Raw genomic sequence first — 25,480 nt, forward strand, 5'->3', positions numbered from 1 at the left:
GATCAGAGATTAGCCAGGTGCCGCCTCTGCTCAGCATGCAGATAGCGTAACATGGAAGAGAGGACAAAGCAGTGTCAGTTCTAGTGATGATGACTGGTGTTGATTTGCTAGTTCTTTCGTTCTCGGTGTGTATGAGAATACAATTAACTTAACATGTGAAGGTCCATCATTTATTCAGAACCTGAGAGATCCTGCAATATTAAAGGAGTGGAATTTAGTGTATTTCAGACCGAAGAACCCGTAAAAGCCATCACACAGACCACCTCTGGAAAAGCGTAATGTAAACCCAACACTGTTGACCCAAACTTGTGCTACTGCGAGAGGAGAGAGAGAGTTATTAAGAGTAGGTGGACAGATGCATTCCTGAGCAGAACTCACACCGAATGGTCCTGACACCCAATATGAACTGAATCCCTGCTATCAGACAATAAGAAAAGCTATGTTTGCCTGACTGAAATTCGGAATAGAAAAGGCATACATGGTTGTATAAACACAAAACATTGTACAGAGAGAAAAGCAAATCAAATTTAATTGGTCGCATACACAGTTTAGCAGATGTTATGGAAGGTGCAGCAAAATGCTAATGTTCCTAGTTCCTATCAATCAATGCAGTAAATGTCAACAAGCACAGAATAATAACAAATTATAAAAACTCTAGTACAGCAGACATATAAATAGCTACCAGCGTGTAGAGTACCTGAGAATAGCTGGCTAGTGCCCGAGGGGCAGAGTAGGGTACTGGGCACGGTAGTGGGTAGATGGAGGGCAGGCAGTGTGCCCTCGATGGTGCATTGGGATGACCGCACCACGTTCTGGAGAGCCCTGCCGTTGCGGTTTGTGCAATTGCCATACCAGGCAGTCATACAGACCGACAGGATGCTCTCAATGGTGCATCTGTAGAAGTTTATGAGGGTCAGGAGCCAAATTTCTTCAGCCTCCTGAGGTTGAAGAGGCGCTGTCCGTGTGGACCATTTCAGGTCCTCAGGGATGTGCAGGCCAAGAAATGTGAAGCTTTTCACCCTCTGCACTGCTGTCTCCTGTAGTCCATGACCAGCTCCTTCATTTTGTTGACATTGAGGGAGAGGTTATTTTCCTGCCAGCAGTCTGCCAAGGCATCTCATCAAACTTGATGATTGAGTTGGAGAGGTGTGTGGCCACAGTTATGGGTGAACAGGGAATACAGGATAGGTCTGAACACGCAGCCCTGTTTGGGCCCCCCGTGTTAAGGATCAGCGTGGCAGCGGTGTTGTTGCCTACCTTCACCACCTGGGGTCGGCCTGTAAGGGATTCCAGGACCAGGTTGCACAGGGAGGGGTTCAGACCCATGCCCTGAAAATAGTGATTAGCTTGGAGGGCACTATGGTGTTGAAGGCTGAGCTGTAGTTGATTTAACAGCATTCTTTCATAGGTATTAGACAGTAGAATGCTGCAGAGAGGCACAACTCAGCCATGATATACCATCACACAACATAGAGTATAGTAATAAACACAAATAAATGTTAGCCACAATGTTTTATTTAACCAGGCAAGACAGTTAAGAACAAATTCTTATTTACAATGACGGCCTACCCCGGACGACGCTTGGCCAATTGTGCGCCGCCCAATGGGACTCCCAATCACGTCCGGATTCGATGCAGCCTGGATTCAAACCAGGTACTGCAGTCACACCTCTTGCACTGGGATGCAGTTTCTTAGACCGCTGTGCCACTCGGGAGCCCAATGGGGCAAAATATAACATAACCACCTGTAGGGTCGAAATAGCCTAATGTCCTGCTGATACTGCTCAAGAGTGTGCAAAGCTGTAATCAAGGCAAAGGGTGGCTACTTTGAAGAATCTGAAATATAAAGTATATTTTGATTTGTTTAACACTTTTTTTGGTTACTACATGATTCAATGTGTTTTTTCATAGTTGTGATGTCTTCACTAGTATTCTACAATGTTGAAAATAGTACAAATAAAGAAAATCCCTTGAATGAGTAGGTGTGTCCAAACATTTGACTGGTACTGTATTTCAGTCAATTAAAGTTGGCCATTCAGATGTGCAGACAGACTTATTTGCCACTCCTTTTGCCCCATCTCTTTCAACCGCAGACTTTTTCAATTACTCATCAATCCCTGGAGCCTTAATACTGTAGTTCTAACAGTCAGTTCTAACAGTCAGTTTCAGCTGCATGTTTATCAGTAATTTTTAGAACAATTTCATAAATCCATCAATTGCCACGTGTGCATGCTCCTTATTAATCACAACACACCAACAAATATTTTTAACATCGTCCACATAATTCACAGCTTAATATTTTGTATGATCTCTTATATACTATTTTAGGCCCAGTTTTTGGAACCTTGGCTTTCCTGGATATAACCACTATATGTGAGCACTGCATCCAATGGGTATGGATACAGCTTTAGAACAAAGTTCTACAGTCTTAGTAAAAATGTGATCAATACTTGTGGATGATATAGTTCCTGTAGTGTTTAGAAATACCATTATAGGTTGATTAATAATCTGAACCAGATTATAGGCACTAGTTAGTGAGAAGTTTCTTCTCGAGTGGACACCTTAATGGAAAAACAGTCAATATTCAGGTCCCCAAGAAAGTAGACCTGTTTACATCACATACACTATCAAGCATTTCAGAAATTATCTACCTACTGACTATTAGCACTTGGTGGCCCGTAGCTACACCCTCAAAGAGTGGGCTTTAGATGAGGTAGGTGTACCTACTTCCACTGTAACAATGTGCGCTGAGAGTTGGGAAGCAAGTTCAGGGAGTGAGTGTTTTTAATAAAATAAAGGTAACATAATACAAAACAAGAAACACTAACCGCACACAGACATGAAACAGAAACAATAACGCCTGGGGAAGGAACCAAAGGGAGTGACATACATAGGGAAGGTTATCAGGGAAGAGATGGGAGTCCAGGTGAGTCTGATGACGTGCAGGTGCGCGTAACGATGGTGACAGGTGTACGCCATAACTAGCAGCCTGGTCTTCTAGAGGCCGGAGAGGGAGCACACGGGACGTCCACAATGCTTCAATAAGACTTAACATGAGATCTTCTCTAAGCATTACAGGGATGTGGCTCTGAATATACAGTTGAAGTTTACATACACTTAGGTTGGAGTTATTAAAACTTGTTTTTCAACCACTCCACAAATGTCTTAACAAACTTTTGGCAAGTCGGTTAGGACATCTACTTTGTGCATGACACAAGTAATTTTTCCAACAGTTGTTTACAGACAGATTATTTCACTTATAATTCACTGTATCACAATTCCAGTGGGTCAGAAGTTTACATACACTAAGTTGACTTTGCCTTTAAATACAGTATCTTGGAAAATTCCAGAAAATTATGTCATGGCTATAGAAGCTTCTGATAGGCTAATTGACATCATTTGAGTCAATCGGTGGTGTACCTGTGGATGTATTTCATGGCCTACCTTCAAACTCCGTGCCTCTTTGCTTGACATCATTGTAAAAACAAAATAAATCAGCCAAGACCTCAGAAAGAAATTGTAGACCTCCACAAGTCTGCTTCATCCTTGGGAGAAATTTCCAAACGCCTGAAGATATCACGTTCATCTGTACAAATAATAGTATGCAAGGTGCGAAAAGTGCAAATCAATCCCAGAACAACAGCAAAGGACCTTGTGAAGATGCTGGAGGAAACAGGTACAAATGTATCTATATCCACAGTAAAATGAGTCCTATATCGGCATAACCTGAAAGGCCGCTCAGCAAGGAAGAAGCCACTGCTCAAAAACCGCCATAAAAAAGCCAGACTACGGTCTGCAACTGCACATGGGGTCAAGGATCATACTTTTTGGAGAAATGTCCTCTGGTCTGATGAAACGAAAATAGAACTGTTTGGCCATAATGACCATCGTTATGTTTGGAGGAAAAAGTGGGAGGCTTGCAAGCCGAAGAACACCATCCCAACCGTGAAGCGCGGGGGTGGCAGCATCATGTTGTGGGGGTGCTTTGCTGCAGGAGGGACTGGTGCACTTGTAAGGGGTGCGTAACTGGTGGCAGGGAAGTCAGCAGCAGGAGAGCAGAACTAGGTCATAGCCGGAGCAGTTTCATAGCAAAACCAATGACATAAAGAAATAACCAACATGGGTACAAAACCCGATGCATACCATTCAACATGTGCACAAGCACTTACAACAAACAATTCCACACAAAGACATGGGGGGGGAACAGAGGGTTAAATACACAACAATTAATGAGGGGAAATGAAAACCAGGTGTGTAGGAAAACAAGACAAAACAAATAGAAAATAAAAAGTGGATCGATGATGGCTAGAAGACCGGTGACGCCGACCGCCGAACGCCGCCCGAACAAGGAGAAGTACCGACTTCGGGTGGAAGTCGTGACAGCACTTCACAAAATAGATGGCATCATGAGGTAGGACATTTATGTAGATCTATTAAAGCAACATCTCAAGACATCACTAAGGAAGTTCAAGTTTGGTCGCAAATAGGTCTTCCAAATGAACAATGACCCCAAGCATACTTCCATAGTTGTGGCAAAATGGCTTAAGAACAACAAAGTTAAGGTATTGGAGTGGCCATCACAAAGCCCCGACCTCAATCCTATAGAAAATTTGTGGGCAGAACTGAAAAAGCGTGTGCGAGCATGGAGGCCTACAAACCTGACTCAGTTACACCAGCTCTGTCAGGAGGAATGGGACAAAATTCACCCAGCCTATTGTGGGAAGCTTGTGGAAGGCTACCTGAAATGTTTGGCCCAAGTTAAACAATTTAAAGGCAATGCTACCAAATACTAATTGAGTGTATGTAAACTTCTGACCCATTTGGGAATTTGAAGAAATAAATAAAAGCTGAAATAAATCATTCTCTCTACTATTATTCTGAAATTTCACATTCTTAAAATAAAGTGGTGATTCTAACTGACCAAAGACAGGGAATTTTTACTAGGATTAAATGTCAGGAATTGTGAAAAACTGAGTTTAAATGTATTTGGCTAAGGTGTATGTAAACTTCCGGCTTCAACTGTATACAGCAACACCCTATAGGCATTTCTGTCATGTAAGTGGTGTGAATCAAATTGGTGCAATATCTACTGTTGTGATCAAATTAAATGTATTTATATAGCCCTTCGTACATCAGCTGATATCTCAAAGTGCTGTACAGAAACCCAGCCTAAAACCCCAAACAGCAAGCAATGCAGGTGTAGAAGCATGGTGGCTAGGAAAAACTCCCTAGAAAGGGCAAAACATAGGAAGAAACCTAGAGAGGTGATCAGCTGTTGTCACCACACTTAGGTTTCCCTTCTGTACTGGCTTTGATTTATACAACAGTGTCATTATGCTCGTGGTGCATTGGTTAAATGTGCATGCATTTGTTCAGTGCATGATCAAATAATGCATGTGTGTGATTGGTTATAACTGTCTTAATTGATAGGTCCTCATTGGTTGTGGGCCTGGGATATATCCTCTGCTACCCTGTGAGCGGGCGCAGATGGAGAGACGTTAGGTAAGCAGTTATGTCTTCTCATCTGTCAAGTGTTAATAAACCATCATAACCAAGATGCACTTCTGCATACTGTCATGTTCCTTTCAAGAGCTTCAAAATAACCTACTCGCTTTAACTTGTGATGCAACAAGAAACACCTAGGCAGGTTAAACTGTGTCATTGTGGCATATACGGGCTCCTCGGGTACGCTTAAACAATTAAGTATCAAATCTCAACAGAATTCAATCCTCAGCCCAGATTAAACTTTTGTTTTTCTAGAAAATTAAAGAACTCTGTGTCTACAGAAAAGCAGCTGTCCATGCTTGTTCTTCCAGCACAAGACGGAAAGTTCAGTGTTTTCCAATTAATTTAACTCCATTTCTCAGTTTTCAGATCATAGCAATGCCTGTTTGGTTGTCTGATAAGATACAAGACAGTTGAAATGGACATATAATCAATACTTCTCTGTCAATGGGTTCCACAAATATTCCAGATGAGGAAAGACATCACAAAAACACTTTGCAAATCAAATTGTATTTGTCACATGCGCCGAATACAACAGGTACCATGAAATGCTTATTTACAAGCCCTTAACCAACAATGCAGTTTTAAGAAAATAGAGTTGAGAAAATATTTACAAAATAAACAACAGTACAAAATGAAATAACATTAACAAGGCTATATATAGGGGGTACCAAAACAGAGTCAATGTGCGAGGTAAGGTTAGTCAAGGTAATATGTACATGTAGGTAGGGGTAAAGTGAGTAAGCATAGTAGCAGCAGTGTAAAAACAAAGGGGGGTGGGGTCAATGCAAATAGTACAGGTGGCCATTTTGATTAATTGTTCATCTGTCTTATGGCTTAGGGGTAGAAGCTGTTAAGGAGCCTTTTGGACCTGGACTTGGCGTTCCGGTACAGCTTGCCGCGCGGTAGTAGAGAGAACAGTCTATGACTTGGGTGACTGGAGTCTTTGACAATTCTTTGGGCTTTCCTTCACACCGTCTAGTATATAGGTCCTGGATGGCAGGAAGCTTGGCCCAGTAATGTCCTGGGCCATACACACTACCCTCTATAGTGCTTTACGGTCGGGATACCAAGCTGTTGCCATACCAGGCAGTGATGCTTTCGATGGTGCAGCTGTAGAACTTTTTGAGGATCTGGAGACCCATGCCAAATATTTTCAGTCTCCTGAGGGAAAGGCATTGTCGTGCCCTCTTCACGACTGTCTTGGTGTGTTTGGACCATAATAGTTTGTTGGTGATGTGGACATCAAGGAACTTGAAGCTCCCAACCTGCTCCACTGGAGCCCCGTTGTGAATTCGGCCCTCCTTTTGCTGTAGTCCACGATCAGCTCCTTTGTCTTGCTGACATTGAGGGAGAGGTTGTTGTCCTGGCACCACACTGCCAGGTCTCTGACATCCTCCCTATAGGCTGTCTTATTGTTGTCGGTGATCAGGTCGTGCTTGGCCACACAGTTGTTGGTGAACAGAGAGTACAGGAGGGGGCTAAGCAAGCACCCCTGAGGGGCCCCGTGTTGATTAGCTGTGCGGCAGATGTGTTGTTGCCTACCCTTACCACCTGGGGGCGGCCCGACAGGAAGTCCAGGATCCAGTTGCAGCGGTAGTGTTTAGTCCCAGGGTCCTTAGCTTAGTGATGAGCTTTCTGGGCACTATGGCGTTGAACGCTGAGCTGTAGTCAATGAACAGCATTCTCACATAGGTGTTCCTTTTGTCCAGGTGTGAAAGGGCGGTGTGGAGTGCAATTGAGATTGCATCATCTGTGGATCTGTTGGGGCGTATGCAAATTGGAGTGGGTCTAGGGTTCCCCGGAGGATGCTGTTGATGTGAGCCATGACAAGCCTTTCAAAGCACTTCATGGCTACTGACGTGAGTGCTACAGGGCGGTAGTCATTTAGGCAGGTTACCTTCACTTCCTTGGGCACAGGGACTGTGGTGGTATGCTTGAAACATGTAGGTATTACAGACTCGGTCAGGGAGAGGTTGAAAATGTCTGTGAAAACACTTGACAGTTGGTCCGCGCATGCTCGGAGTACACGCCCTGGTAAGCCATCTGGCCTGCGGCCGTGTGAACATTGACCTATTTAAAAGTCTTGCTCACATCAACTACGGAGAGCGTGATCGCACTGTCGTCCAGAACAGCTGGTCCTGTCATGCATGGTTCAGTGTTGATTGCCTCGAAGTGAGCACAAAAAGCTTTTAGACCGTCTGGTAGTCTCGCTACACTGGACAGCTCGCGGCTGGGTTTCCCTTTGTAGTCCGTAATAGTTTTCAATCCCTGCCACATCCGACAAGCGTCAGAGCTGGTATAGTAGGATTCAAGCTTAGTCCTGTATTGACACTTTGCATAGTGGGATTTCTTATAAATGTCCGGATTAGTGTCCCGCTCCTTGAAAGCAGCAGCTCTAGCCTTTAGCCCGACCTGACAAGGTAAAAATCTGTCGTTCTGCCCCTGAGCAAGTAAGTTAATCCACTGTACCCTGGGCGCCGAAGACGTGGATGTCGATTAAGGCAGCCCTCCACACCTCTCTGATTCAGAAGGGGGTTAAATGTGGAAGACACATTTCAATTGAATGCATTCCCCCTTTTCTTTTAGCTCGGTGCAGATGTTGCCTGTAATCCATGGCTTCTGGTTGGGATATGTACGTAAGGTCACTGTGGGGACAATGTCGTCGATGCACTTATTTATGAAGCCAGTGACTGAGGTGGTATACTCCTCAATGCCACTGGATGAATCGCGGAACATATTCGAGTCTGTGCTAGCAAAACAGACCTGTAGCTTAGCATCCGCATCATCTGTCCACTTCCGTATTGAGTACTGGTACTTCCTGCTTTAGTTTTTGCTTGTAAGCAGGAATCAGGAGGATAGAATTATGGTCCGTTTTGCCAAATGGAGGGCGAGGGAAAGCTTTGTACATGTCTCTGTGTGTGGAGTAAAGGTGGTCTATAGTTGTTTTTCTTCTGGTTGCACACGTCCATTAGGAGCGCTGCTTCTGGATGAGCATTTTCTTGTTTGCTTAAGGCCTTATATAGCTCGCTGAGTGCGGTTTTAGTGCCAGAATTGGTTTGTGGTGGTAAATAGATGGCTACGGAAAATATAGATAGTGTGGTGTTCAGCTTATCATGAAGTACTCTATCTCAGGCGAGCAATACTTCGAGACTTCCTTAATATTAGACATCGCACACCAGCTGTTATTGACAAATAGACACACACTACCACCCCTCGTCCTACCAAACATTGCTGTTCTGTCCTGCCGATGCACTAAAAACCCAGCCAACTGTATATTATCTGTGTCGTCGTTTACCCACGACTCCGTGAAACATAAGATATTACAGGTTTTAATATCCCATTGGTAGGATATTCTCGAACGGAGCTCATCCAGTTTATTCTCTAGTAATTGAACGTTGGCCAATCGAACGGATGGTAGAGGCGGGTTACCCACTTGCTGACGAATTCTCACAAGGCACCCGGATCTGTCCCCTTGTATCTCTGTCATTTCTTAATGCGAATGAAGGGGATTTGGGCCTGGTCCAAGAGCAACAGTGTATCCTTTGTGTCAGACTCAAAAATCTTCTTCCAGTTCGAGGTGATTAGTCGCTGTTCTGATACCTTGAAGCTCTTTTTGGTCTTAAGAGACGGTAGCAGCAACATTATGTTCAAAATAAGTTACAAACAATGCAAATAAACACACAATAGCACAATTTGGTTAGGAGCCTGTAAAACGGAAGCCATCCCCTCCGACGCCTTTGCTCTGAAGGATCAGTGATTATAGGATTCATTAGTTGTGTTTTATTGTGTGCATTTCTATTAAAAGTGGTTCTGTGTAACACGGTGTGCCATTGTGTGTGCTTCAGTTTCAACAGAGGTGCCTCTTCGCCAGCGCCTGATTCATGGGGGGCCTGTGGAGCTCTGGCCCCGGACCCCCTGGCGGTGGACCCTACCTGGGGTGAAGGTGGAGGTCCTGACCCCTCCTAGTCTCTCCCCTTCTGCTGCCCTGCTGGCTGTCTAGAGCATCCCCCCTCCACAGAGAGAGGGGTGTAGCGCAGGGCTCTTGTCCTTCTATCATCATCCCCCATCCCTCTCTCTCTCTCTCTCTCTCTCTCTCTATGACCTCCACATGACTTCATGTCTCTTCTACAGGCTCTACCGTTTACTGACAGTGCCTTGTCTACAGACGTGTCTGTAACCCCCTTCCTCCTCCCACAGTTGTTCCCACCACCCAAACCCCCTATCTATCAACCATCCCACCAGCCCAACAAATGTCCTTTGCTTATTTCTGTTGACTCAAACTAAATCGAGAAAAGAAACAAACCATTGTGTACTCTTGTGTGATATCAATGTTTAAATGTTTAAGTGATGCTTTTCTCTGTCGTGTTCCGTCGTGAGGTGGATGGGACAAGAAAGATTTCGAGAATATTTCTCTTCTCGCTCTCAGAATTTGCTCCTCTATCTATCTCTCTCTCTCTCTCTCTGCTGGCTCTCATCTACTTGAATCAAAGACTTCAGCAATGTTCTATTCTTGCTAGCAGCAGTCATTACTGCAGTGTTGAGCGATTTTACCACGTGAGGCACTGGCGCAGACAAGCTTACTCAACCCTCTCTCATACCTTAATTTTGAAAGTCGAGGAAAGTCAGGGTATTCGCAATGGCCCTTTGTCAGTGAGTTGGGCTAAAAAAAATCAAATACCCCAACTCACTGACAAAGGGATTTTCCATTTGCCACAAAGATATTTTCCATTTCTGTACAGGGAAGTATTTCTTCAATATAATTTGAGATGTACTTGTTTGTCCCACCTGTCCCACCGATGATCTCTTGTGCCAATAGAAGACGTGCATGCTCATCTACTTTCGGGATTCCACCATTGCAGTTGCTGTGCGCCTATTCAGTCAATATTAACAAGCTCCTCTCCAGACTTACTTATGAAATGTTTCTATTTATTTAGTTTGAATCTGTGTCCTTTCAATGGATTCTTGTTTATTTTGTTGTTATTATTGGTGTGATTTTGTAATGCACAGTATGTTTTTTTATGTTTTTGTTTATTGGGGAAAATGAAAAAGCGGTGCGCTATTGCCTCCAAAGGAAGAAAGATCCAATTCCATTGTTATGAATTGACAAAAAAAGCACAATTTTCTGCCCTGCACTTGCTCTGCAGATCCTGGTTTATATGCGGGAAATTAACATAGTTTGAGGTCAACGTTGGCGTCAGAGAAAGTCTGCAAAGGTTTTCATCCCGATCGAATGGCATAACAAACCGTGTTAAACATCTGCCAAGCGAGAGATAGGAGAAGATGGGAGAGGACAGGAGAGGATTCAGGATGCTAGCCTGGCTCACTGACGTGGGCTGCTATCGCTGAAGTCTTTAGCCAAACATTACTGGGCCAGATGGCCTACAGCCCAAGAATAAATAATAGATTTATCTCCAAAAAGCTATCTACAAGATGGCTATAATCCAGGCTTGACGATGGTGGGAGTAAAAGCCGACGTTACTGATGTCATAAGGAGGGAGGCGCCGCACAGCAAAGAGCTGTGATATATATATCTGTAATATATTCTTAAATATACATGTACATCATCAGCAGTGGCTTCTTTCTGACAGACGTCATGCTAACTATTCTTAGCATTTTGAATAAAAATCTAATGTTGAAGGTGTTCACACTGGATTTAGCCAGCGGCACATTGATCCACACATCCTTTTGAACAAGCCGGTTGTTTGGCTGCATAGAGGTTGTGTTACCTGCTGTGTGAGTCGGGCTGTACTTGTACATGGTTCAGGCCTTTTTAACTAAGGCTTGGCAGCACATCTGAGGGCCGCATTTGCTACATCGTCTCTTGCTCATCCTAACACCAATGCAGTAACTTTCAGTAATACTGAAAGTATGAATTTTCAGTATTTCCCTTTTTAGCTGAAATGTCTGTATTTCAGAAAGCTAAATCAGTCCTAGTAGCATATGTCATTCTCAATATTGTATTCATGCTACATTGAGTGTCACACTATTTGTTGTTTTGGCTCTCTACACCAGCACTTTTTACCATGATTACGGATAGTCCTGAATGAATCGTAAATAATGATAAGTGAGAAAGTTAGACACACAAATATCATAATCCCCCAGAATGCTAACCTCCCTTGTTATTGTCATGGTGAGAGGTTAGCATGTTTGTGCGTCTAACTTACTGACTCATCATTATTCACAATTCATTCAGGACTACCATAATCATGGTAGCATCCACATTCATGTAGCAGTTTTTTTAGAAACATTCTATTCTTATTTACAATAAAAGTGACTCCGAAATGAAAGAATACATTATTTACCATTCATTTATATTGGGCACAAAATAATCTGAAACAGCCAAAACAGCAAATGCATCTAACAAGTTTGTAGAGTCACAAGCTTGATGTAATCATTGCATGCTATATAGACCAAATAATAAACTTTTGACAATTTTAATACACAAATAAGTGAATTTGTCCCAATACTTTTGGTCCCCTAAAATGGGAAGGACTATGTACAAAAAGTGGTGTAATTTCTAAATGGTTCACCTGGTATGGATGAAGTCTGCACTTTAACCTCACATATAATTTCAGATGTGATGTGCTGGAGTGCAGAGCCCAAACAACAACAAATGTGTCACTGTCCCAGCCCACTGTATATTCTGATATCACTGGTAGCTGTAGCTATTTTGAAATTAAGTTGTATGCTACTCTGAAGTGATCACTGAACATTTTGTGCAATTATCTCTCTCCGTCGTTCAACTGCCTGCCTAACTCCTAATCTTGCCCAATGAATGAAAAGTGCATTTTTTGCTTTCTGTTTTCTTAATTATGTTGCACTGATGATCATGATGATGTTGATGATTTTGTATTGTATTTCACTTTGCCTCTATGGGTCCAAACGTTTTGTTATGTGGTGAGAAATTGAGGGGCGAATCCTAACTTCTACTTATGAGAAATGTTCACTGAGTGAAAACTTTACTTCGGTGGAAATTAGCCCCTAACACAGTACTTGAAATTCTGTTTGAGGCTTCTGAGTCCTTTAGCTGAGGGCTTGTGATCTGTGACTGTCAGGATGGCTGTTTAAAGAGTTCAGTATGATGATAGTCTGCTCGACGTATACGCCGTCAGTGTTGTAAGTTTTCTTTTCATTTCCTATTTTCTTTTGAAGCATTTTGTTTTCTATAAGATCATTATTATTATTTGTGAGTCTATTTGGTGTTATTACACCATTGATAATAACATCATGATTATGAATTATAAGCTAAACCGGTGTTCTTGGAGGTATACAGTAATTATATCAGTTATTTTATATCTGCTCTTTAAATTTACTTGAATATGATGTCGACATAGTAAAAAAAGAAATACTTGTTCCTTTGTTGGTTGCAATATGCCTGATTTGAGTAGTGGTATACTGACTGTTCCTGTGTTTGGATGAAGACTGTTCCCCCCCTGTTGCACTGACCCAAACGCCTTCTGTCCAGGCATATAGCGCTGATGCAATGAGATGGTCAGAAATAACAACATCATTAAATATTTAATAGTTTAATAAAAATGTATGAAGGAAATATGATCTCCGCTCATTCCTGTCTCTATGTAATGATAGTTTAGTGCCTTCTTGAGTGCTGTAGTAATGTGATTTGCTGATGTCCTTGGACAGTTAGCACATGATTGACTTTAGAAGCAGGGAAATGTGAAGTGATTTTCTTCTGCATGTGTTATTTCTTAGGTAAAAGCTAAAGACCAAATAATGCAACTATTGTCTTATGTCATATTTAGTTAGCCTGTACTCAGTTATACTCCTCTTTTGTTGTTATGCTCTTGTGTGCTGTAATGTGACTTGCCAATCAATGTCCATGCCTTTCATAAAACCATATATTTTCCTTTCAGGAGGAAGAAATGCATTATTTTAGGAGGAAATAAACTAAAGCACTTATCTTATAACTTTGCATATCTGTCTAACAGGGTAATAAAAGTCTCTCTATAGCTTTTTTATTGCATTCTAAAGTAGCTGTTTATCAGCCTCATATCAACACTCACTACTGTAAAGACCTCTCACTACTGTAAAGACCACTCACTACTGTAAAGACCACTCCCTACTGTAAAGACCACTCACTACTGTAAAGACCACTCACTACTGTAAAGACCACTCCCTACTGTAAAGACCACTCACTACTGTAAAGACCACTCACTACTGTAAAGACCACTCACTACTGTAAAGGCCACTCACTACTGTAAAGACCACTCACTACTGTAAAGACCACTCACTACTGTAAAGACCACTCACTACTGTAAAGACCACTCACTACTGTGAAAGAGAACTCACTAACTGGAAAGGCCACTCACTACTGTAAAGACCACTCACTACTGTAAAGACCACTCACTACTGTAAAGACCACTCACTACTGTAAAGACCACTCACTACTGTAAAGACCACTCACTACTGTAAAGACCACTCACTACTGTGAAGAGAGAACCCCTAACTGGAAAGGCCACTCACTACTGTAAAGACCACTCACTACTGTAAAGAGAGAACCCCTAACTGGAAAGGCCACTCACTACTGTAAAGACCACTCACTACTGTAAAGACCACTCACTACTGTAAAGACCACTCACTACTGTAAAGACCACTCACTACTGTAAAGGCCACTCACTACTGTAAAGACCACTCACTACTGTAAAGACCACTCACTACTGTAAAGAGAGAACCCCTAACTGGAAAGGCCACTCCTTACTGTAGCAGGAAGGGTTCACTTTTCCTTTGAAGCAGTTTACAGTAATAATGGTTGTTTGTTAGGAAAATCATGACTGGTCAAATGGTGTGTGCCCAGATAAGATACTTACAGGAATCACACTTCTTGAAAAAAAACGTACAAAGAAACTTGGAAGACAAACAATCCGCCATCATTGACACAATGGGAAAAACAAATGATTTATTTTTGAAATGTTGAAATGGCATGGGTGACAGAGGAAAAACAAATTGGTACAATTTAAGGCCAAGTGGCAAACAATAATGCTGGCACTAGAGATGGGGGTGTGAGCATGCAGGTCTGGGCAGAGGAGATGTAGTCATTGTTTGTGTGTGTCTGTAAGTTGTTAGTATGTATATGTTTGTTTTTGGAATGTAAAAAAATAAGAAACAATATATTTAATACAAATGAAATAAACAGATTCTAACAGGAAGTGGGAAACACCATGAATCATTAGTTCCTACCAAGACCAACCATTCATGTCTATGTCATTCTAGTCAATCCTGATTAGGTAAGTGCTGTACAAAGCTATGCAATATTTTCCTAAACCTAGACCATGCCTGTGTTGTTTTTCCTTTATTGTAGTATTGTAAACTAAATATATATCAGAAAAGTACAATGAACTATACATGTATATACACTTACAATTTCAGCATTGTGGTTTGGCATACAATTATTTTCAAATCAGATAAGACAGCTGAACTTTGTTCTTTAACTGAACATTTTGAGTGGAGATTTCTAAGGTATTGAGTTTCAATGTCTGCTCTGACTTGGATACACAACAATAATGCTTTCAGTTTGTTGTGAAAGTAATGTCGGACGGATTTGTTTTGAAAAAAATTACCTATACTGTTGTACTGTGGCCAACAATTCTGATACTGTAGATATGAATAGATTTCACCCAGATTGTGTCTGAATATTACAACATATTTAATCCACATATTATATTTTTAATGCAAAATAACAATTTTATAAAGGAAAATCTCAAAACAATATCAGTTAAATCAAAGTGCAAGGATTGGAATTCATGTATGAATTTCATTATGAATGTTATTTGTAACTTTCTTGTCAGAAAAATGACACTGAGCACACCGTTATCAATTGCTAAAACAATTGTGCAGTGTGCAGTCTCAAACCGTTGAGTTCTATATTCAGTCTTCTTTGATTCAAATCAAATCAAATTTGGTGTAGACCTTACCGTGAAATGCTTCCTTACGAGCCCCTAACTGACGGCCGTGGGCCTTAACCACATGGCCATGTGCTTTTCAATAAGCACTCTGGCGATCTGTGGACTTGTGAACCAGGTATCTGGCCTACTACATATCTTGTCATTTAATTAAAGGCTCCCTTTGTGAGACTGTGTATCCTGGTGAATGGGGTAGCGGTGGTGGCGGTGAAGCCGTGTCCTGAGCCCACGGTGCGCGGCATGCAGCGCATATTGCCCGTGGTGACAATGCACTGCAGGGGCCACAGCACGATGACCACCAGCAGCACCATCAACACGATGAAGAGCAGCAGCCGCTTCCAGCCGTTCAGACGCTCCAGGAAGCCTATGTGCTGGGGCCATGTCTGAGCAAGGACCTCACCTGCCTTGCTGGCCCCGATGTCGATGGAGATGCAGAAGGCTGAGGTGGAGCTGGGTGTTCCGGGGTTGGCCTCCAGTGGCCGCTTGTAGCACAGCTTCTCCCCATCAAGCCACACAGGTTCCTCGTGCTGCTGGTGGCTGGGCAGTTTACACAGTACCTCTTGGCTGGTGGCCAGGGCAGGTGGACCCTCCTCGGTTAGGAGGGTAGGGTGGCGGCAGAATGGACAAGGGATCTTGCTGCTGCCTCCTTCCTGTTCTCCTAGAGAAATGGCCATGAGGCGCGACAGGCACTCCAGGCAGAATGTGTGGGTGCACTCCAGCAGCTTGGGCGTTTTGAAGACATTGTCATAGGTGTTGTAGCAGATGGAGCACTCGGGTTGGCTACCAAAAGCAACCATTTTGTCCAGGTCCACATTCACTTCCTGGGGCATCACCTTGGTGTGCCACATCTGAGGGATCTGCGCCATCTTGAAGGGGTGTTCTGTATCCTTTTCTCCCTTTCTTTGGTCTTGATTGGCACTCCCTCTTTTTCCCCCTTTCTCTTCTTTGTTTTTGGTGTGGATTATCTGAGAATGAATGAAAATCCAGATTATTTATATTTTAATGACCTGTTCAGATAGTTTCTAGTAAAAATAACGGGCCAGACACCATGTAAAATGTATTTTTAGCATCAAGCAGTGTGTACATAATCCCAAATGGTTAACAGGATTTCATTCAAGAGCATATTATACAGTAGGTCATAAAGGTTTACGTCCTCTTGCAGGCGGAGTTCCATTATGTTATTCCCTTCAGAATATGATTACATTCTGACCTAATTTAAGGAGATTACACTCACGGTAGTCCCAAATAATTCAGCATTTGGTGGAATTTTATCATAAAGTAAGGTGTATAAATGTAATGTATTTTTACATATTTACATACATTTGAAGTCGGAAGTTTACATACACCTTAGCCAAATACATTGAAACTCAGTTTTTCACAATTCCTGAAATTTAATCCTTGTAAAAATTCCCTGTCTTAGGTCAGTTAGGATCACCACTTTATTTTAAGAATGTGAAATGTCAGAATAATAGTAGAGAGAATTATTTATTTCAGCTTTCATTTCTTTCATCACATTCCCAGTGGTTTAGACGTTTGCATACACTCAATTAGTATTTGGTAGCATTGCCTTTAAATTGTTTAACTTGGGTCAAATGTTTCGGGTAGCCTTCCACAAGCTTCCCACAATAAGTTGGGTGAATTCCGGCCCATTCCTCCTGACAGAGCTGGTGTAACTGAGTCAGGTTTGTAGGCCTTTTTCAGTTCTGCCCTCAAATTTTCTATGGGATTGAGGTCAAGGCTTTGTGATGGCCACTCCAATACCTTGACTTTGTTGTCCTTCAGCCATTTTGCCACAACTTTGGAAGTATGCTTGGGGTCATTGTCCATTTGGAAGATCCATTTTTGACCAAGCTTTAACTTCCTGACTGATGTCTTGAGATGTTGCTTCAATGTATCCACATAATTGTCCATCCTCATGATGCCATCTATTTTGTGAAGTGCACCAGTCCCTCCTGCAGCAAAGCACCCCCATAACATGATGCTGCCACCCCCATGCTTCACAGTTGGGATGGTGTTCTTCGGTTTGCAAGCCTCACCCTTTTTCCTCCAAACATATCAATGGTCAAAATGGCCAAACAGTTGTATTTTTGTTTCATCAGACCAGAGGACATTTCTCCAAAAAGTATGATCTTTGTCCCCATGTGCTGTTGCAAAACGTAGTCTGGCTTTTTTATGGCGGTTTTGGAGCAGCGGCTTCTTCCTTGCTGAGCGGCCTTTCAGGTTATGTCAATATAGGACTCGTTTTACTATGGATATAGATACTTTTGTACCTAATTCCTCCAGCATCTTCACAAGGTCCTTTGCTGTTGTTCTGGGATTGATTTGCACTTTTCGCACCAAAGTACGTTCATCTCCAGGAGACAGAATGCGTCTCCTTCCTGAGTGGTATGACGGCTGCGTGGTCCCATGGAGTTTATACTTGCATATTATTGTTTGTACAGATGAACGTGGTACCTTCAGGCGTTTGGAAATTGCTTCCAAGGATGAACCAGACTCGTGGAGGTCTACAATTTATTTCTGTAAACAATTGTTGGAAAAATTACTTGTGTCATGCACAAAGTAGGTGTCCTAACTGACTTGCCAAAACTATAGTTTGTTAAAAAATTTATTTGTGGAGTGTTTGAAAAACTAGTTTTAATGACTCCAACCTAAGTGTATGTAAACTTCCGACTTCAACTGTATTTCGGTCCCAATCCAAATCATCCTATCAAATGCATTTTGACATCAAAATGTACATTCATCAGTTGAATACTGTGACAACAAAAATGAGGTCAACCAAACAAAAACCTGATCTTAAAAACAGCATTTATAAGAATTATGTAAATACAGAAAATATTTGCTCTATGGGATATGAATATTCAAATAGTATGTGACAACTGTGTTCAATTTGGAGTTTGTGACAGCAACTACAGTGGGGCAAAAAAGTATTTAGTCAGCCAACAATTGTGCAAGTTCTCCCACTTAAAAAGATGAGAGAGGCCTGTAATTTTCATCATAGGTACACTTCAACTATGACAGACAAAATGAGAATTACCTTTTTTTTTTTTTTTTTTTTTTTGCTAAATTGCACAGTCCTGGGCCTTTTCATCTCACAAGCATTTTTTTCACCAAAACAGGAACATAATAATAATGAACTGGAACATGTACAATAGGGTTTCACCAGCTTTGCTCAGCTTTGCTAATCACAATGAAATACTTCTTTAAGATCTTCTATGGAGAAAACACCTTCCATTCTAATGAGTCCTGTGCGGATGTGACCATCGAGCTAAATAGACAACTCGAGCGTGTTCGTGAGTGTCTAAGCTTTCCATGAAGAGGTCATTGTCTGTAGCTCAAACCGTTTGGACTTTGGAGATGTTTCCGTGAGAACAACCTATTTCGGCATGTTGTCTCACAAACTGTGCTTTAGCACAGCTCCCTTCTACCACAGAGGCGTGTGGCTGCTATGGGCGTATCCAGGGCAACAAAAAGTCTGTAGCTGAAACACGGACTCAGGAGGTGTTCAGAACCACTCACATTTCAGCTCTTTCGTATTGGGGCGCTGTATTGAAGCCACCGTGCAGCCATCAGTCTTTGGAGACCTTTACATTGATACATTGACTCTACTACAGACACTTTAATGCATACTTTTAACTTATATTATGTGAGCTAAACATAACAAAAATATATTTTTTTTAATCTATATTTAGAAAATAGTACAAAAATAAAGAAAAACCCTTGAATGAGTCGGTGTGTCCAGACTTTTGACTGGTACTGTACATCATTGCTTACTACCAACTAAACCCACTGTAAAGTCATTAGGCAACCTCTTGCATCCCCTGGGCAATGTTCATCAGGGAAACGTTGTAGATAGAAATGTTATGAATAGAGCTGACACGATTGTTCATTCTTCCTGTCAGAGGCTTTTTTGTTCTACATCAAATATATCATTTATTTCACTTTTATTTAACCAGGAAAGGCCGTTGAGTTAAAGAAACCTCTTTTACGAGGGCGATCAGGAAACCGACATGATCTATATCTGAGCATTTCACAAACGCTGTGCACCGGCTGAATGAGGCCCAGCTGTTGAAAGCATCTTTCTAGTGAGTGGGGAACAGTTATGTGGGACTCTCATCAGGCAGTACTAGGGATGGACACAGAGCTCTTTGTTATTCCCAGTTTTCGCAGACGTCAGGATGGGCACCCTCTACAGGGACCTCCCTCTGGCCAGAGCCTCAAAGTCACCCAGCCAACCATCAGTCTGATAAATAGCCAGATAGTGTTATAGCACCACCACTATTGTACCACAAACATTAGCCATTAAGCCATCCAGTATTGTATACCATGAGTCAATACATCTTAGAATTACCTTTGGTAGCAATTACAGCTGTGAGTCTTTTTGGGTAAGTCTCTAAGAGCTTTCCACACCTGGATTGTGCAACATTTGCCCCTTAATCTTTAAAGAATTCTTCAAGCTCTGTCAAATTGGTTGTTGATTTACTGCTAGACAACCATTTTCAAGTCTTTCCAAAGATTTTCAAGCAGATTTAAATGAAAACTGTAACTCGGCCACTCAGGAACATTCACTGTCTTCTTGGTAAGCAACTCTGGTGTATATTTGGCCTTGTGTTTTAGGTTATTGTCCTGCTGAAAGGTAAATTAATCTCCCAGTGTCTGGTGGAAAGCTAACTGAACCAGGTTTTCTAGTAGCATTTTGCCTGTGCTTAGCTCCATTCCATGTATTTTTTTATCCTAAACTGCCCAGTCCTTGCCAATGACAAGCAAACCCATAACATGATGCAGCCACCACTATGCTTGAAAATATGGAGAGTGGTACTCAGTAATGTGTTGTATTGGATTTGCCCCAAACATAACACTTTGTATTCAGGACAAAAAGGGAATAACTTTGCCACATTTTTTTACAGTATTACTTTAGTGCCTTGTTGCAAACAGGATGCATGTTTTGGAATATTTTTATTCTGTACAATTTTTATTCTGTACAAGGTTAGTATTGTGGAGTAACTACAATGTTGTTGATCCATCCTCAGTTTTCTCCCATCACAGCCATTAAACCGTTTTAAAGTCACCATCGGCCTCATTGTGAAATCCCTGAGCGGTTTTCTTCCTCCTCGGCGACTGAGTTAAGAAAGACACTTGTATCTTTGTGGGTGTATTGATACACCATCCAAAGTGTAATTAATAACTCCCCCTTGCTGAAAGGGATATTCAACTTATTTCATCTTGCCATAACAAAGGGGTTGAATACTTATTGACTCAAGACATTTCACCTTTTCATTTTTTATTACTTTGTAAAGATTTCTAAAAACATATTTCCACTTTGACATTATGGGATAATGTGTGTGACAAAATATCTCAATATAATACATTTTTAATCATGGCTGTAACACCACAAAATGTGGAAAAAGTCAAGGGGTGTGAATACTCTCTGAAGGCACTGTAACTACATATGCCACTTCCTGACAAATGACAAACTTACTGGTATTGGTTTGGGTGTGATTGACACCTGTGTTCCGCTAATGAAGGATAGGTAGGTAGCTAGTAGGTACAGGACAGGTGTACAGTAGCTGTGATGGGGAGGTTTCGGGGGGGGGGTTGAGTTGCATGTGTTCCCCCTTGACACACAGCAGCCCTACCCCTCTCTGTCTGGGCCCAGCTCTGCCAGCCGGCTGGTACAATGTGTCTGCTTGTTCTTCCTGTCCTTTCATGGCTCCATCTACCTGTTGGCATTCCTGCAGTGCCAGCCTTTGCCCAGGCCTCCTGTCTCTCTCTCTATCTACAGTATCTCTCTCTCTCTCTCTCTCTCTCTCTCTCTCTCTCTCACTCTCTGTCTCTCTGTCTCTCTCTCTCACTCTCACTCTCACACACACACACACACACACACACACCACCACCATTTCAGACACAGAAACAATTGGAGGCCCCCAAAAGAAGTCTTGATGGATCCCCTAACTTCCTACGCAAACTACAATGTAGCAACTGCTCTGATGTTGGGAACAATGTAAAATAATCAACTAAGTAGACCAGGAGAATATCTGCAGCTTATCTGTGGCCTATGGGTTTAATTCCAGCCTTTGTTAAACTTGTTATACCACTGTTAACCTCCCACGATCCCAATCCACTGTTTGCACTTCAGGTAGAAGTTACTCCCAAAGCACAGATCTAAGATCAGCTTACCCTCCCTAACTCCTAGCTGGAACAATCAGGTTTATTTAACAGTCAACAAACCACAACACCAACCACATATCAGTGCTTATGGGCACATTTTATTGTGTGGGACCACTGACAGTCATTAATATAATCTTTTTTAGGTAAACCACAGGAACATGAGGAAGGAGAGCCTTTGTTTTGCAGACTGGTGCTCCCTGAAGTTTGAACCCTCCCTCCCTGCCTGCCCTGTCTCTATCTATACGAACCGCTTTGGATATCAGCGGCACGTTTTCACCCTATCGCCATTTTAGCCGAGTAACGCGGTTTTGTGACTGCCCTCCAAATCTATTCATGCTGCCTGAGCTGAGATATTTTGTGTTGTTAAGTGTTGTGTTTTTCAGATTCTCAGAGTGGAATCTTAGCTTGTTTACAGTCATTGGTAACATTTGACGTCTTTCATGAATAAATCTTTATACATTGTGTATCAATGTTTACAATTAATTAAATACGAATTTATATAGTTTATATAAAATAGTTTATCAATGCTTATTCATTAAAGCTATTTTAAAGTGTTACCAAGTCATCCTTTTTAAATGGTAAGCTAAGCTAAGTGCAGTAGGCTACAGTGCCTATGATTCTTCGAAGAAAAGCAGGTAGAGTTATGTGTTGACTTTTTCGGGCAGCAGCTGTTGTTTTCAACTGACTAGCCAGAGGCGGACTGGGACCAGAAATCGTCTCTGGAATTTCTCACACAACAGACCATTTTTTTTCTTAGTGGCCCCCACAACAGCCAACTGTTTTCCCTTGAGGCCCCCACACCAGCCCATTTTATTCCTTGAGACCTCCATTATTAGCCAGATAATAATCATTTAGCTCTTTTGTTTTTGTTGACATGCCCACTTTGGCTAAAAATTGACCAGCCCATATCTGGCCCCGAATGCTCGAAATGCCAGATGACTTGTCCACCCCGGAGCATGACCTTTGTGTTCTTCAGCTGTGTGTATTTTGAGGTCAGCTGGTGCATAGACAGTTGAACTGCCTTTCTCTTTTCCATTGCTGCTCTACCTGTTCTCCAATTCTAAAGTACACGTAACTTGATCCTCAGAAACGTGAGGTGTGCAACAGCATACAGTTCTACTCAAAAAACTTGCTCTGGTATGAAGTTAATTGATCCACACGTTAAAACATAATCTAAAACAAAAAATGTTTTGTCCTGTACCAGTTGGGAGAATCTCATATGTTTGCACTGTATACATAAGCTAAGGTCAACAAAAGTTGAAAAGTTCCTGCTGAGGTTTCCTCTTACCTGTATTGTGAAAATATTGTCAGATGACCCTCTTTCTCTTTCTAGTGTATTACAGGTATTTCCTGATCGATTCTTCCTTCTGTAGACAAAAACACATCTTCAGGCCAAGTTGGACGACTGGGGGGGGTCCCACGGAGGAGGTGTGAATTGTGGGGATCACTCTGCAGCTACAGTATTCCCTGGTCATTGGAAGCGATAACGAATGGAAGTCAAGCAAGCTGCAGGTGTGCTCCGACAAACCTTCACAGTAGCATGAGGTGTTTGCATTAGCCCAGGGGTCCTTCTATCTCTGTCCGTTGGTCGTCTCTCACCTGCTCTACTCTGCCGACTCCCTTTTCAGCTCTCTATGTCAATGACACTGCAGGCAGGGGAACAAAAAGGTGGCCTTGAGGGAGCGTCTGAAGGGGTAGGACAAGGGGGAGAGGGGGAGGGGAGAGGGATAGGCTAAAGAGAATCCAACACATTGTTTCCTCTCTACCTTACACTCCCTTTCCTTACTCCCCATCTCCTTCCCTCTCTCTCCTCTCTTTCTCTCTCCTGCTCTTTCTGTCTCTCTTATATCCCACCAACACACTCGTGCAAAAACACACTGAGACAATCAAATCAAATGTTGTCACTGCTTTTACCCTATGAAAGGTAAGGTTGGGAGTGTTCAGATACCACCCAGCCTATCAAACTGTTCTCAGGGCCTTCCCATCTACTGTGTGTGATCGCACATAAAATAGTATAAGATTCTCAGCGCATCAGACCATATGAATGGGTTTGTACTGTCATAACACATCTCTCAGAGACTGCGTTTCTCATTGACAATAAATTGACAAGCTCATTGCAGTCCCTTCTGCTTTGGACACTAATTTGTGGTTACACGTGAAAGTTTACCTGGGTCACTTTGGGATTGCAAAATTCCAGTAACTTTCCAAAAATTCCCAGGTTTTGAAGAAATCCTTGTTGGAAGATTCCTGGAAACTGGAGGGAATAAGCAGGAACTCCATAACCCTCCAACCAGTATTTCTGTAACACTGGAGGGAATAAGCAGGAAATCCATAACCCTCCAACCAGTATTTCTGGACACTGGAGGGAATAAGCAGGAAATCCATAACCCACCAATCAGTATTTCTGGACACTGGAGGGAATAAGCAGGAAATCCATAACCCTCCAACCAGTATTTCTGGAAACTGGAGGGAATAAGCAGGAAATCCATAACCCTCCAACCAGTATTTCTGTAACACTGGAGGGAATAAGCAGGAAATCCATAACCCACCAACCAGTATTTCTGGACACTGGAGGGAATAAGCAGGAAATCCATAACCCTCCAACCAGTATTTCTGGACACTGGAGGGAATAAGCAGGAAATCCATAACCCTCCAACCAGTATTTCTGGACACTGGAGGGAATAAGCAGGAAATCCATAACCCTCCAACCAGTATTTCTGGAAACTGGAGGGAATAAGCAGGAAATCCATAACCCTCCAACCAGTATTTCTGGACACTGGAGGGAATAAGCAGGAAATCCATAACCCTCCAACCAGTATTTCTGGACACTGGAGGGAATAAGCAGGAAATCCATAACCCACCAACCAGTATTTCTGGAAACTGGAGGGAATAAGCAGGAAATCCATAACCCTCCAACCAGTATTTCTGGACACTGGAGGGAATAAGCAGGAACTCCATAACCCTCCAACCAGTATTTCTGTAAAACCTCTGCATTTCTTGAATGTTACTTGAATGTTGCAATCCTAGGCGCCCTACTATTAACAGCCTCCCATTAAGAACAGTCACACAAAACACTGGATAATACACTATTTAGACAGTGAAACAAAAATGTTTAATTTGGCTCTATACTCCAGCATTTAGAATTTGAGATCAAATGTGTTATATGAGGCGACAGTACAGAATGTCATCTTTTATTTGAGGGTAGTTTTATGAATATATTTTTACCATTTAGAAATGAAAGCACTTTATCTATCGAGTCACCCCATTTGAAGGTGTCATAAATATTTGGACAAATTCAATGATAGTGTATTAAAGTATTAGTATTTGGTCCCATCTTCCTAGCACACAATGACTACATCAAACTTATGACTGGAAAATGATTGTGTATTAAAGTATCAGTATTTGGTCCCATCTTCCTAGCACACAATGACTACATCAAACTTATGACTGGAAAATGATTGTGTATTAAAATCAGTATTTGGTCCCATCTTCCTAGCACACAATGACTACATCAAACTTATGACTGGAAAATGATAGTGTATTAAAGTATTAGTATTTGGTCCCATCTTCCTAGCACACAATGACTACATCAAACTTATGACTGGAAAATGATTGTGTATTAAAGTATCAGTATTTGGTCCCATCTTCCTAGCACACAATGACTACATCAAACTTATGACTACAAACCTGTTGGATGCATTTGCAGAATGTTTTGGTTGTGTTTCGGATTATGTTGTGTCCAATACAAATGAATGGTAAATAATGCATTGTCACTTTTATTGTAAATAAGAATATAGTATCGTGAATGAATTGTGAATAATGATGAGTGAGAAAGTTACAGAGGAACAAAGTTCCTACCCCTAAAACATACTAACCTCTCACCATTACCAA

General features: G+C 41.9%; 2 protein-coding genes across 6 annotated transcripts in view; one reads left to right on the top strand and one right to left on the bottom strand.

Moving 5' to 3' along the window:
- LOC112221573 (tyrosine-protein phosphatase non-receptor type 11) overlaps window positions 1–11,590 on the top strand; it is a 114,558-nt gene extending 102,968 nt beyond the window's left edge. For 4 of the 5 annotated variants that reach the window (XM_024383707.2, XM_024383709.2, XM_024383706.2 and 1 more), the window contains exon 16: window positions 9,353–11,589. The gene's annotated coding sequence lies outside the window, so the exon portion shown is untranslated. Of the gene's footprint in view, window positions 1–5,429; window positions 5,502–9,352 lie in introns of all 5 variants that reach the window. The other variant, XR_002949043.2, reaches the window with a different exon arrangement.
- Window positions 11,591–14,406: 2,816 nt separating this feature from the next.
- LOC112221377 (RING finger protein 223) lies at window positions 14,407–23,452 on the bottom strand. Its single transcript, XM_024383528.2, has 2 exons — window positions 22,878–23,452; window positions 14,407–16,389 (listed from the first exon to the last, which is right to left on the bottom strand). Exon 2 carries the CDS (start codon window positions 16,288–16,290, stop codon window positions 15,571–15,573), a length of 720 nt encoding a protein of 239 aa, XP_024239296.1. The 5' UTR covers window positions 16,291–16,389; window positions 22,878–23,452; the 3' UTR covers window positions 14,407–15,570.
- Between the last annotated feature and the right edge of the window lie 2,028 nt (window positions 23,453–25,480).

Source organism: Oncorhynchus tshawytscha, linkage group LG22 (assembly GCF_018296145.1).
Source record: "Oncorhynchus tshawytscha isolate Ot180627B linkage group LG22, Otsh_v2.0, whole genome shotgun sequence".
NCBI classification, from domain to species: Eukaryota; Metazoa; Chordata; class Actinopteri; order Salmoniformes; family Salmonidae; genus Oncorhynchus; species Oncorhynchus tshawytscha.

Coding starts and splice junctions, on each gene's coding strand:
- LOC112221377 (XM_024383528.2), bottom strand. CDS start 16,290: ATGGCGCAGATCCCTCAGATGTGGCACACCAAGGTGATGCCCCAGGAA.